We start from the raw sequence: 13,929 nt of genomic DNA on the forward strand, positions 1-13,929 counted from the left end.
CTGTGTAGGTCCCCTTCTGCACAACCCCAGGAGGTACCCAAGTGGGGGCAAGACTAAGACTCAGAGAGACCTAGGGAGGAAGGCTCCCATCGGCTGGGCTGAGCCTGGGGTGGGTGGGATATCGGGAAGGCCCAGTGCAGTGAGGATATCCTCATTCCACAGCAGTGACAAGGGAAGGGCTGTGTGTGTATGTATGTATGTGTGTGTGTGTGTGTGTGTACATATGTGCGTGTGAGGGAGAGAGAGGTGAGGTTCATTTTTGACCCCACTTGTTACCCCACTAGGCAAACGCCACATTCTTGGTATAATGACAGGGGTAAGCAGCTCTCACCCATCTGCTACCCAGAGGCCCCCCCACCCTACCCTTTCTGCCACCCTAACCTCCTCAGTGATTCTGTACCAGAGCCTCTGGCCCAGCACCCCTCAGGACTCTAGCTTCCTCTACTTCCCCAGGAGACCCCTGCCCACAGCCAAGACAGCTCAGCACCAAGGGCCTGCCAGCCTGTGCTCCCTCCATCATGCGGGACTATTTTGAAGGCAGTGGATTTGGCTTTGGGGTCACCATCGGGACTCTCTGCTGCTTCCCCCTTGGTAAAAGTGATGGGCAGGGTGGTGTTGGGTGAAATGCGTAATCTAAGGGGTGGCAGTGGGGTGGTTTCATCTATGACAACTGACCATGTAGAGTACTGTTTCTTTGGGCACATGACAGAACACATCAAAGCAGGAGGGGACATGAGCAGTGTCTGACCTGCAGATAAATCAGCTGCAAGGAAATTTGCCTTCCTGTTCTCCTGGGGTCCCTCCAGGGCCCAGGTTGGTCAAGAGCCACAAGGAATCTATTTCACAGTTATTTGCAGGAGCCTGGGCCTGGGAAACTGTCCAAGGCAAACCCTGCTTGAGAACCAGTTGAGAATTAGCTGGGCAAAGGCTTGAGACTTCGCCTCTGGCATGGCTGTGTGTGAGCCCACCAGCTGCATGGCAGAGCGGGTCCGGTCTCTGGCACAAGCACTCTGGTCTTAGTCTCTGGCTGGGAAGGGGCCTGAGTGGTAGAAGCAGCAGAGGCTGTGCTGGTATCTTAGATGATACCCTAAGCTCCCTCCCCACCCCCACCCCGACCCCCACCTCAGCCCCCACCAGGGAGCTTCAAAATTTGAACCAATTGAATGAGCCGACCTAGGAGGTGGGGAAAGGAGGGAGTTCTGCCAAGGAAAGGGGTCACTGATCTCACCAGACCCCCACCTTCCTCTGGCCATCCTCCTGCCTCTGCCCTCTCAGTGAGCCTGCTGAGTGCCTGGATTGTTGCCCAGCTCCGAAGGAGAAATTTCAAGAGGCTCCAGGGCCAGGACCGGCAGAGTGTCATGTCTGAGAAGCTCGTGGGGGGCATGGAAGGTAGGCCTGGAGCTGGCCAGGGTGGTGCGGGGGAGGACATGACTCAGGGCTGCAGACCACCCCCACCTCAGCAGCCTAAGGAAAAGGCCCCCCTTTTCTAGGCCTCCAAGCAGGTCAGGGCAGGTGGAAAGAGCCATGGAGGCATCAGGTGGAAGTTGGACCTGGAGTCCTCCACCCTCCGTAGATCCTCCCCATGGTCCCACATACAGCGGATGTGATAGACTCACGGGGAGGAGTCACAGGGCCCTGACTACATTTCATAGGCTTACTATAACTCTCTAGAATCCCCAGCAACGGATGCTTTGTGGCATCTTACATTGGAATTTAAGGCAACAGAGAAGTAATTAATGAAGGTCCAGAATCGCACTGAAGGAGGATTGGAATCTTAATTCCACCACTTGGGCTTTTGGGCCTTAGCCAGATTTTTTAATCCCTCTAAACCTATTTTTTCTTATCTGTGAAACAGGAGTAATAATAGCACTTACCTCATGAAGGTTTATGAAGATTAAATTAACTAGTTCCCGCAAAGTACTTGGTACAGTATTGGGCACACAGTAAACACTCAGGAAATGGTAGTTATTCTTCACGTGGGAAGACAGCAGGACTGTTGGGGAAGGGACGACCCTCAGTACCCAAGAAGGGGCCAGGAGCTACGGAGGCCTTGACCTAACTCCAGCCCTAAGCCGGCCTCCTGCGTCCTGGCCCCAGCTGACCAGCCCTGTCTCTCCAGCATTGGAATGGCAGGGCCACAAGGAGCCCTCTCGGCCTGTGCTCGTGCACCTGCAGCCTGGGCAGATGTGCGTGGTGGACGGCAGGCTCTCTGTGCTCCGCACCATCCAGCTGCGGCCCCCGCAGCAGGTCAACCTCATCCTGTCCGGCAACCGTGGACGCCGCGCCCTGCTGCTCAAGATCCCCAAGGAGTATGACCTGGTATGACCCAGCGGGTCCCGTTCCTGGTCCACAGCCAGGGAGGCAGCCAGGTGGAGGGAAAGGAGTGCTGAATCAGGCAGGGTTTCTGGCTTCTAGTCCCTGGCTGTAGTACTTGAGAGAGAAATGTGAACACATTCATCCCGCTCTGGGCCTGTGGGGTGACATGATCTGCACAGTGCCTTCTTCCTGCGCAGTCTTCCCCGCCCCTTTCAAAGGATGCCCCAGTGGGCCCTAGCTTGGAGTCCTTAGAAGAAGCCAGGCCCTCTTCTCTGCTCCCTGATTTTAGGATCTAGTGAATTGTTAGAGAGTTTGGAGGGGAACTGAATCAGAGGCTGATTTTCACCTCTGACTGTCTGGCTTCCGGGCCCCTCTGTCATCTGTTCTCCCTGCCTTTCTGACTCTTTTCTCCCATGTGAACAGAGAGGGAAGAATGGCTTCAGACGTATGTCTCTGAATGCAGTTTCTGTGCCTATAAATGAGCCCGGAACTCTACCGAGCCCAGGACATAACAGTAAATCCCTTTTACAAGGGCATTCTTTCCAGTGGCCCCTGACAAAACTCACGCAAAGCTCCTGGCCCCAGGAGTCCTCGACAAATGGTTGCCCTCCCTGTCGCCACTCCATAGGTGCTGCTATTTAACCTGGAAGAAGAGCGGCAGGTGCTGGTGGAACACCTTCGGGGCGCCCTGAAGGAGAGCGGGCTGAGGTTCCAGGAGTGGGAGCTGCGGGAGCAGGAGCTGATGAGGGCAGCCGTGACCCGAGAGCAGAGGAGCCACCTCTTGGAGACCTTTTTCAGGCACCTTTTCTCCCAGGTGTGTAGGTAGGCTCAGGTCTGTCCCTGCATGTCTGCCTATGGCGGTGCCCTTACCTGCACACAGCCATGGGGTGACTCCAGGGAAAGTCAGGAGCCCTGACACTAATAATCAGGTCTACTGCATTTTTGGCCCAATCACCTGGCCTCTCTGTAAGGAGATGCTCTGACACCTACCTGAGCCACTCCAGGGAGGCCGCGTCAGGAGCTTATCTGTATGTGTCGCTCAGCTCTCTCCTCAGGGCTGTCCACCCTCTCTGCCCTCACTTAACTCCTCCTAGCCAAAAGGCCGCAGAAACTCAGGGTCGGCATGGGGCCAGCGAGAGCCCTTGGTGCCCCCTCCTTTGTGGAGTGCCGCTGCCAGAGGCCTCCTTGGGACATGAGCCCACCTTCCAGACTTCCAAGAACTACTGAGAAGATGTGGGGAAACAAGCCAGGAAGAGAAATGTAAGGACTTGCATCCATGTCTGGCACAGAAATAAAGCAGCCTGGGTCCAGAAGGGTGGAGAGGAGAAGCTTGGTAGAGATAAGATCCCTCCAGCCCAGGCCCCACTCAAGGAGTTTGTCACCCCCCTGGGAAGAAGGAACAGACACAGAAAGGAAGGTAACCAGCACAGAATGATGACTATAAAACAGCCAGGAGCTAAGCAATGTAGGAGTTCAGAAAAGGTGCTGAGTCTTCAGGCCGGTGGACGGTCATGGTTCGGGTCAGATTTGACGAAGACTTAGAAAGAGGTGAAAAATTGTTGGCTCAGAGGAAAGGAGCAGGAGGGACTGCACAGAGGTGTCTAGTAGAAGAGCAAAAAAAATTAATGTTTGAGGAGAAGAAACAGGGTTGGCTGACTGGGGAGAAGATTCATGAGGGAAGTGACCATTTAATGGTCATTTATGATGTGCCAGGCACATGGCTTTTGTCATCTACTCCCCAAGCCAGTCGAACTTGACTATGCACTAGAATGGAGGGACACCCCCCCCCGCCGAGGTGGGGAGACTCATTGCCAGGGCCCAGGCAGGGCTGGGGCACCTCTACTCAGGGCTATGGGGACCCTTGTTCTGGGGGTGCAAGAGGGTGCTACCATGTCTTAGGGGTAGCTGCCAGCCCTCTCCGTCTGCACAGTGCTTCCAGGTTTCAAGACATTTTCCATACAACGTCTCTTGTTGATTCTCACAATAGCCCTGTGAGATAAGTAGGGCACATAAGAAAAATGAATGACAGACAACTGGTGAGACTTGCCTGAGGTCACACAGCAAGTGGGTCGCGGAGTTGGGACAGGAACCCGATCTTCTGCCTCCAGCCCCAGGCTCTTTCCACTAAGGCTCCTTGTTTGGAGCAACGAGGTTTGCATCATGAAACCACAGCCAGGCTTGGACTGGGGGCCCCCGGTTGACAGGCAGGCAAAATAGGTGCTGTGCCTGAGGCCTGTCTGCTTCCCTCACCCCCTGTTCTGATGCTGGGGCAGCCCCTGGGTGGGCTAAAGATAGCCCACCATGAGAATTCCCCTATCCCAAGCCCCACTTTTTCTCAGTTCAGCTGAGGCTTTTTCTCAGTCAAAACTCCTTTGGGTCTAAGAGCAAGCTCGCATTGATAAAAGGTCAGTTGACTCTGAGGCTGTGGTGATGTCTCAGGAATTCCAAAGGGAGGACTGTGACCTGGCCTGGAAGGGGCTAGGAAAGGGAAAGTTGCCAGCAAACAAGGTCACTTCTCTCTCTTAGCCTGCCTCGTTTTCTCTGTGTGTTTACTTCCCTCTGTCTGTGTCTCTGAGCACTTGGAAGAACATGGCGGGCCACGACTTCTGAGTTTTTTTGTGCTCAGATCAAGACAGACCTGGGACCTCTTAGTCCCAATTCCAGATCATCTGCTTGGGTCAAGTGTGCATCCCTGGTCCAATCAGCTAACACAGAGGACCAGGGCTCTGTAGAACAAAAGGCCCCAGGGACCACCTGTAGGGCACGGGTAGGTGCTCAGGAGACAGGGTGCTGGGCAGACACCTGGAAAAGGTGGCTCCTACAAGCCTCAGCTGGACTTCAAATCAAGGAAATCCTGTCTCCTTCTCTCTCCCTCCCTCTGTTGCTGCCCGGGTGCAGGTGCTGGACATCAACCAGGCAGACGCAGGGACCCTGCCCCTGGACTCATCACAGAAGGTACGGGAGGCCCTCACTTGCGAGCTGAGCAGAGCTGAGTTTGCCGAGTCCCTGGGCCTCAAGCCCCAGGACATGTTTGTGGAGTCCATGTTCTCCCTGGCGGACAAAGATGGCAATGGCTACCTGTCGTTCCGGGAGTTTCTGGACATCCTGGTGGTCTTCATGAAAGGTAGGGGAAAAGGAAGTGATTGCCAGGTAGGAGAAGATGGAAGGGGCTAGAGACTGAGGCTGGAGGGTAGCTGACCTGTTGGAGAAGGGGAAGTGCCAGGGCTGGTCTCCAGCCACGGCAGACATCTGGGAGCACCCAGGTAGAGATCAGGAAGCAGAGTGACCCCTTGTTGTGATCAGCAGTGGGTCAGACTCATGTGAGGCCCCTTCTGGTCAGCCTGGGGTTTAGGCAGGTAGGTTGGGGCTCTCACGGGGTCCTCCTCCTCCCAGGCTCTCCTGAGGAGAAGTCTCGCCTTATGTTCCGCATGTATGACTTTGATGGGAATGGTCTCATTTCCAAGGACGAGTTCATCAGGATGCTGAGGTTGGTCCTGTGGGATGGCCGGAAGAGTGGGCCAGGACAGGGCCTGCTGGGGGAAAAAAAGTGGGGGCATGAAGGTGGGAGCAAGAGGGTAAAGAGCAGGGGCCATATAGCCAAAGACTATTATAACTAGGAGGGGGCCCTTCCATATGGGCTCCAAAGGCCTGGTGGGATGGCCAGTAGGCGCTCTTGCCTAGGCCTCAAGCTTCTTTTCAGGGCCTGATGGTTTCCCTCCCCCAACCCCAGGTCCTTCATCGAGATCTCCAACAACTGCCTGTCCAAGGCCCAGCTGACAGAGGTGGTGGAGTCTATGTTCCGGGAGTCCGGCTTCCAGGATAAGGAGGAGCTGACGTGGGAGGACTTCCACTTCATGCTGCGGGACCATGACAGCGAGCTGCGATTCACACAGCTCTGCGTCAAAGGTGGGGTGGCCTGGCCTTGGGGCCGACTGACGTAGCCATTAGACATAGCAGGCACAGTGCATCGGGCCCACCTGCTTTTAGGAGCCCACAGAAATGCTTTAATTTCTTTTAAAGTCAGAAGAATGAGTATAATAATAATAAATAGGTGATAATATATCCAGTCTGGGTTATATCCTTCTACATACTGACATGATCATAAAAAATATTTATCTTTTATAAATACACGTATATACTTTTTTTTTTTTTTTAAGGGCCGAAGTGGTTTAGGAAGGTGACAGTGCCTAGGGCCCACAAAGTCCTAATGCAGCTTTGCTCCCAGGGTGGGTGGGCAGGGTCAGGATGGGGTGGGGGACAGCAGACAGAATTCTGCTTCTTCCAGCTCTCTGTCAAAGATCCCTGTGCCAGGTGCCCAGGACGGGGGTGGGGTGGGGGGACAGTGTCTCCTTGTTACAGCCCTCTCCAGGCCATATTTGCCTGAGCTAGGGTGTCTGCTGGCAGGGGGAGGCTCTGGTTTTGTTTGCCTTTATATCCCTTGGCTGAGTGCTTGGTTAATGTCGCTTGAGTGCATGGAGCCCCACTTCTCTTGTCCTTCCCCCTACTTCCTGTTCCACCTGTGTCTCAGGTGGGTGGAGGCTAGAGCCAGGGTGAGGAGGGGGCAGGTAGCAGGACTCTCCGTGGTCTACTCTGAGCTGTTACAGTACCTTCACAGTTTCTCGCTGGGGCATGTTGAGACCAAACCCAGCCCCTCCCAGGATTACGAGAACTTGGGGGAGCTGAGCAGCCCAGATGTGGGAGAGGGACGAGTTGGGCAGGACACAACTGCGGCTCTGGTCAAGGCTTCCACAGCCCAGGGCTGGAGGAGAACTACTGGAGTGCAGACCCGGCACTCCTGGTTCTTCAGCTCTCACTTTTCCCAGGCAGCCAGGGCAGTAGGCACCTGGGCCCGAGGGCTGAGCAGGGGCAGGTGCCTGGAGGTGAGCCCAGGCCAGAGTCCTAGGAACACTCAGCCCCTGGGGTGGAGGACCAGGCTGGGGGAGTGAGGATTATGCAGAAGGGTAGCTTTGAGTCATATTTTGTTTTGCTTTTAATTGTTGTTGTGCCTTGTTGTTTCCTTCAGATTTTACTATGAAACATTTTAAATGTACCTACAGAAAAGGTACAAGAATAGCACAGGAAGCATCCCCTTCCCCGTTCACCTAGATCTCCCCATTCACCTGCCTTTGGTTACCATGTCGCCACATTTGCTGTTTGTTGAAATTTGACAGATAAATATCTATACTTTCTTGTAAACATTCTGATTTCATGAAATTCAACTTAATCACTTGTGCCCTCTGGGCTGTAGACCAGGGTAGTCGTCAAGATTAGTTTAGCACTCGGAAGTGACCGGGAGATTCCGAGGCTTCCTGTGAGAACATGGCTTTGAAGCTCAGTCGTGCCCTCCCCTGCAATGCTCAGGCCAGACAGAGAGGAATGGGTGACTCAAGGGAGAGTATTCCCCCCCAACATATTATTATGAACATTTTTAAACACAGGAAGGTGGAAAGACTTTCATGGTGATCCCATAAATGCGCCACCTAAACTACATTTAATACCCAGGAGGCTTTAAGCTGGAGAGTTTAGCAGGGTTTTTGTGGCAGAATGGTCTCAGCAGGCAGGTTGCACAGTTTCTGAACTCTACCCCATAAACCTGATTCCAGTCCCAGGAGTGGGGCTGAAGGTGGACACCCAGGGGACACTGTCTGGCCAACAAATTCAGGCCTTCTCCCTGCCCCCTCATGGCTGGGTCTAGCTCCCACTGGGGGAACAGGCTGGGGCTGGGGCACCCAAAGGCAAGGGTACTGGCCAAGGACCCTCTACAGTATGGACATGGGGTGAGTGCCAGGTCTTCCTGGGCTCTGGGCCCTAAGCTGTTCCCAAGATCAGCTCTGTGTTACAGGGGTAGAGGTGCCTGAAGTCATCAAGGACCTGTGCCGGCGAGCCTCCTACATCAGCCAGGAAAAGATCTGGTGAGCCCTGATCTGGGAATGTTGGAGGGAGGGCTGGGGTTGGGGGGGTTGCCTTTTCTCTCCCCAGAATGCCTGGGATCAGGGGCCCTACCAGCCTATGTAGTGTCTTCATGCAAATTAGAAAAAAGGGCTCCTTGCTATAGGCAGACACAGCCCTGTACCAGAAAGAGCAGAGAGCCTGCTGGACTTCAGCACTCACCTGCTGCCAGGGTCAGATGCCCTTGTGAAGGACATAGCTTGTATGTGTGTCCCCAGGATCTAACTCATTCTCTCTCCAGGTCTCTGTGGGAAGTCTGCTGGCCCCTGGCTGAGAGCTCTGACCCCTCCTTAGCAGAGTCGGTCTGAAGAGAGACCAGGGGCAGCGAGGATCAAGTGGCTCAGGTGGCCAAAATCCTATCTCTTTCATTCCTGTCCTAGTCCCTCCCCCAGAGTGAGCGCTCGCTGTCCCCACAGCAACGCTGACGTGGAGTGGACAGCACAGAGACTGCAGTGCCCCATGGACACAGACCCTCCCCAGGAGATTCGACGGAGGTTTGGCAAGAAGTACGCCTGCTCCTCTCCTTAAGTTCATGCATCCCTTTAGCATGCAGGGCTGCAGGCAGGATGAATAGTTCACGCCCAAGCAGATCGCAGTCTGACAAGGTGGTCTGGTACATTGATAATTACGATGTCCCACCGATGAATGTTGTGACAGTGGTCAGAGCAAGGAGCTTCAGAGCTCAAGGAAGTGCTCACCTTTGCCTGGTAAGTCGAGGCAGGCTTCCTGGAGGGGGTGACTTCTGTGCTTCCAGTAAAGGGTGAGAACAGAGCAGGGTGAGAATGGGGAGCTGCAGACTGGGAGGGGACAGAGCTGTCTGAGTGTGAGTGAGACCTGGGCTAGAGGGAGTACATTCCCTGGGATGAACTGACCCAGTGAGCACTGCAAGGCTGTCCCTACTCTGACGGCCTTGTCAGAGGAGTGTTGTAGGGCTTTTGGGGTCTGAACCCTGCTTGGCTTGAGCAATTTGGTGCCCTTTCTCTGCTCCTAGAAGGCGGGTTGCACTGGGGGGAGAGGGGGTTCGTAGCCAGAGCCGAGACTTCCTGTCCCCAGGGTAACATCATTCCAGCCCCTGCTGTTCACGGAGGCCCACCGGGAGAAGTTTCAGCGCAGCCGGCGCCACCAGACCTTGCAGCAGTTCAAGCGCTTCATCGAGAACTACCGCCGCCACATCGGCTGCGTGGCTGTGTTTTACGCCATCAGCGGGGGCCTTTTCCTGGAGCGGGCCTACTGTGAGTGTGGGCAGCCCTGGGGTCGGGGCTTCCGTGGGTACATGGGGCCTGCTTGAACGGAGGCTGCAGAGGGGGCCTGCGTGAGTGGCGGCCAGGGCTGGCCCTTGACCCGCCTCAGCGGCGCTCTCTCCTCTACACTGCTCCCCTCTTACCTGCCTGGGCTCCCCAACAGACTACGGTTTTGGGGCTCACCACATGGGCATCACGGACACCACCCGTGTGGGCATCATCCTGTCCCGGGGCACGGCCGCCAGCATCTCCTTCATGTTCTCCTACATCCTGCTCACCATGTGCCGCAACCTCATCACCTTCCTGCGAGAGACCTTCCTCAACCGCTACGTGCCCTTCGACGCCGCCGTGGATTTCCATCGGCTCATTGCCTCCACGGCCATCGTCCTCACAGGCAGGGCCCGGGAGTCCCAGGGATTCTGTTCAGGTCCTCCTGCCCCCTGCTGCCTGCCCCTCCTCTCTTTTGTGCTTGAGTGTAAGTCCTAGATGTCCTTCTCAGAAGGATGGAGCTGGCCAGCAGTGGTGTGAAGTAAGCCCAGGAGTCCCCCCCCACCCCGGCCCCTGCCTGGTGCCTCTTCCCATGCTTTCAGGGCCACCTCTCCAGCCTCCAGCTGACAAGTTAGCAACAGCTCAGAACGTGGGCACATCATGTGTGATCTCTCCCAGTTTTTATGTTGGAAAACATACTCTGTGAGAGAAACCCAAAGAATGAACTTCTAATGGTATAATTTCAGACTCCTGTGGCTGTGCTTGTGGATGGTATACATGGGGCACAGCAGGGGTGGGGAGGGACAGGAGGATGGCTGGAGACCAGAAGTGCAGACCCCAAGGGTCCTTCTTCGGGCCCCCAAGGCTGGGTGGCTGGAGTCCTCCACCTTGGGCTGAATGGGTTGAGCGCCACCCCCCCAGGCTGCCCCCTGGCTCACTCCCACCCTGTCTGGTCTTCCTTAGTCTTGCACAGTGCGGGCCATGTGGTAAATGTGTACCTGTTCTCCATCAGCCCGCTCAGCGTCCTTTCCTGCCTCTTCCCTGGACTCTTCCATGACGACGGGTGAGTGAGTGGGCGACTGTGTGCATGTGTGCGTGTGTGTGCGTGTGTGTGTGTGTGTGTGTGAGTCAATGTGGGGGGATCCTTTATGGATGGAAAGAAGCAAATTCTCTTGGCTCAGAGGAGAGTGTCACCTTCCAGGCAATGGGACAGACAATGACCAGCCGGAGCCCTGACCCCAAGTGGGCAGAAAGGGAGACTGGTGCCTGGGTTGGGGTGTTTCTTCTGGAGGATTCTTTCTGGAAGTCCCAGGCATCTCCTCTCAGCATCCTTCCTTGCTTTCCCTTCTCCACAGGTCTGAGTTTCCCCAGAAGTATTACTGGTGGTTCTTCCAGACTGTGCCAGGTGAGAGCCCTCCCTGCTCTAAATTTCTGGGTCTGGTTCTGAGCTCTGAGCTCCGGGTTCTATCTGCCATGAGGCAGCCCAGTAACACTCACTCAGGTCTCACGGTGGGCCAGGCTCTGCCCTCTGGTCCTGACAACTCTGCTGGGAAGTAGGAGCCTCTGCTCTCTAGTCCTTCTCTTGGGAGCTAGGCTGGGCTCCTGCCCCAACTCTGAACATCCTTCTTCTGTGGAATGAGAATGGACCCCCTCTCCCCCTGCCCCAACCTACACACCTACCATGACAGTGGCTTTGAGGAATGCTGTGTCCCAGCTGCATGGTGGAGGGACCAGGCTCATCAAACTAGGCAGAGACCCCCACCCTTTGTAGTCTGTCTTGACAAGGGCTGTTGAGGGACGTATTCCTTACTCCCCATAATCACCCATTTTAGAACTATTAGCTGTGAATCTATTCAAAAGCTTCTTGAACCTATTTATATCTTCAGTCTGTTTCCTCCTTGGCATAATACATTTTCTACACTCCCCTCCATGAAAAACGGCATTTTTTTTTTTAAATCCTAAAACAACCTGCTTTGAACTTCAGAGTGCTTGCTAATTCTTGCACACTGGGATTTAGTGGATAAGGCTGTGTTTAGGCCCTCCTCTCTGTTCAGGCCTTTACAGGCTTTGGTTAGATCCCTTCTTAACCTCTGCTTTTCCAGACTGCAGGGCTCTAATCTTCTTAATTTCTGCCTCACTCCTCCTTGATCATTTGAGGGGCCATTCTCTGGCCCCACACTCCTGTCCTGAATCTAGTATTGCTCTCTTGTGTACCCCAGGCCTGGGATCTCCTGTGAAAGGAGGGTCCTCCTGCCAACCCTGGGCTGAACCCAGGGGGCTCGGGTGGTCGCACTTCCTCACTAATGGTGCCACTGCTCATGCTGTGGGAGCCAAGTCGGGGGCTAGGGGGACGTAGACCAAGTCTTGACTCCATGGGGGCAATGTCCAAAGTCTGACCCAGAGGGCCCAGAGTAGATGCCCCGCACATTCAGTCAGTCAGCACAGGTGTAGACGAGGCCCACAGGCGGCAAGCCCTACAGAAGGCGCTAGGATTCCGTGCTGAACCAGCAGCCTGGTCCCTGTTCTTGTGGGCCTGACAGTCAAAAGGGAAGTGAGACAAAAAATGAATGACACCGGTGCTTGAAAAATAACAATCGGGACAAGGTGTTGGAGGGATGAGCAGAGTCTGTTGAAATAAAAGGCACTTGTGATCAGTGGTGTGGGGAGAGAAGAACAGAGGAGAAGCCTGGGCTTCCATGGCCCCTACCCAGAGCAATGAAGTGGAATGGGACCCTGACCCACGGCAGCCCCAGCACAGCCCCGCTCCTCCGCCCTTCACCCCGTGTTCATTTTGCAGGCCTCACAGGGGTGCTGCTGCTCGTGGTCCTGGCCATCATGTATGTCTTCGCCTCCCACCACTTCCGGCGCCGCAGCTTCCGGGGCTTCTGGCTGACCCACCACCTCTACGTCCTGCTCTACGTGCTGGTGAGGGCTGTCGGGGTCTTGGCAGGATGATCCCAGGGAGGCCATGAGGGCTGAGACATCCGTTCTCCATCCCCTTAGTCATTTCAGGAATCCCCTCCACTTCTCACATCACAGCTGGAGAGTATAGTGTAGGCCTGTCAAGCAGATGGACCTCGGGCTGCAGCGCTTGGAAGATGGGTGCCCTGGCATGGGTCTGGCGGTAGCAGCCCTATCAGGCTGGTCGCATTCCTTGCAGACACCCCCCACATCATTTCTGCCCAGCCGGTCATTCTCCAGTTCTGGTGGCTGGTGTGAGCTCCAGGGTTGACCACCCACATTCAAGGGAGCATCACGCTTTTTTTTTTTTTTTTTTTTTTAGAGAGAAGTATATCTTAATTCTGTTCTGCCACTTTTGTTCTGATCCTGTTTCCTGGGGTGTCTGCACCCCACTCAGCAAAGTGCCACTTGTAGAGTTAACGAGCTTGCTCAAAACATCTTCACTTGGACTGTTGATGAGATGGATTTTTAAGAGTCTACTTGTTCCCTTTCTTTCTCCTTAAGCTCCTGCCTCCCTTCCTTCACATTCCCTCCCTTCCCTCGTCCTCCTGTTCCCTTTACCTTCCCTGGGTTTGCCATCAGGTGCGTCAGCTAGTTAGTTCCAGAGGGACTCTGATCTGTGCTTGGCCTGCCTTCCTCATGGATACAGGCAGTTCCCTAAAGAGCACCCGAGGGTCCTGCTGAGAAGCTAAACTAAGTCCCAAGTCCCCAGCATCCCCACCAATGATACTTGCCCATCAGCATTCAGAAGCGCAGAGCCCAGATGGTTGCCATCTGTCACCTGGCTCCAGGCAGAACTGCACACAGTCCTGAAACAGAGGGAGAGTCCATCATGACCTGGGTCAAGCTGGCACCTGTGGGATGCCCTGCCTCCTCCAGGTGCAGTTCTGTCCTCAATGATCAGACAATCTGTTTCCATGTTGCCTGAGGCTCAGCACTTCACGGTTCTGAAGATGATTACCCAGCACTTGGCTTAGGTCGTTTCCTAGAACTGATGTTTGTTTCCAGAGAAATCTCTGCCTTCTTTGGAAGCTGAGGCTAATTTATCCCTCCCTACCCACCCTTGCTAGGGTGGAGCCCTAGCTCCCCGGTTACTGTTTCTGTTAGGGGTGGAGATGATGTTCTTGTTCCTGGTGAAAAAGCAGCTGAACTCAATGGGAGACCCAGAAGAGTGGCCACACTGGCTCCCTGAGACCAAGACCCCTTTCTGACTTATCCCTGGTTTTGGGGGATCACTGGGGTTCAGAGCCTCCCTTCCTGCCAGCAGGGAAGTCAGCAGCTCAGAAAGGTGTAGGACCCTCTGCTGGGCAACCCAACCCTGGCCGCTAGGGACAGTCTCACCTGGGGGATATCAGGGCCAAAACACCTGCCTCCTTCCCATTTACCCTTGATGTGTCCACTTGACTTGGGGCAGAAAGAGAAGCTACAAGTAAAGGACCCCAGTGTGGAGTCAGCCCTGCAGAAGGCTGTCCGG

General features: G+C 54.9%; 2 protein-coding genes across 2 annotated transcripts in view; one reads left to right on the forward strand and one right to left on the reverse strand.

Moving 5' to 3' along the window:
- DUOX1 (dual oxidase 1) overlaps positions 1 to 13,929 on the forward strand; it is a 32,764-nt gene that overhangs the window by 12,164 nt on the left and 6,671 nt on the right. The window contains exons 15-28 of the mRNA XM_048218920.2: positions 454 to 591; positions 1,276 to 1,389; positions 2,120 to 2,319; positions 2,945 to 3,130; positions 5,215 to 5,440; positions 5,710 to 5,803; positions 6,047 to 6,222; positions 8,159 to 8,228; positions 8,646 to 8,771; positions 9,319 to 9,497; positions 9,670 to 9,900; positions 10,458 to 10,557; positions 10,850 to 10,899; positions 12,292 to 12,419. Coding sequence (XP_048074877.1) covers positions 454 to 591; positions 1,276 to 1,389; positions 2,120 to 2,319; positions 2,945 to 3,130; positions 5,215 to 5,440; positions 5,710 to 5,803; positions 6,047 to 6,222; positions 8,159 to 8,228; positions 8,646 to 8,771; positions 9,319 to 9,497; positions 9,670 to 9,900; positions 10,458 to 10,557; positions 10,850 to 10,899; positions 12,292 to 12,419 — 2,018 coding nt within the window. The remainder of the gene's footprint in view (positions 1 to 453; positions 592 to 1,275; positions 1,390 to 2,119; positions 2,320 to 2,944; positions 3,131 to 5,214; positions 5,441 to 5,709; positions 5,804 to 6,046; positions 6,223 to 8,158; positions 8,229 to 8,645; positions 8,772 to 9,318; positions 9,498 to 9,669; positions 9,901 to 10,457; positions 10,558 to 10,849; positions 10,900 to 12,291; positions 12,420 to 13,929) is intronic.
- Positions 12,793 to 13,929, reverse strand: part of SHF (Src homology 2 domain containing F) — a 28,522-nt gene continuing 27,385 nt past the window's right edge. Inside the window, exon 4 of the mRNA XM_048218908.2 lies at positions 12,793 to 13,264. Within this exon, the coding sequence (XP_048074865.1) occupies positions 13,233 to 13,264 (32 nt within the window). The 3' untranslated portion in view covers positions 12,793 to 13,232. The remainder of the gene's footprint in view (positions 13,265 to 13,929) is intronic.

The sequence above is a fragment of the Ursus arctos genome, unplaced genomic scaffold, assembly GCF_023065955.2.
Source record: "Ursus arctos isolate Adak ecotype North America unplaced genomic scaffold, UrsArc2.0 scaffold_36, whole genome shotgun sequence".
Taxonomy (NCBI): Eukaryota; Metazoa; Chordata; class Mammalia; order Carnivora; family Ursidae; genus Ursus; species Ursus arctos.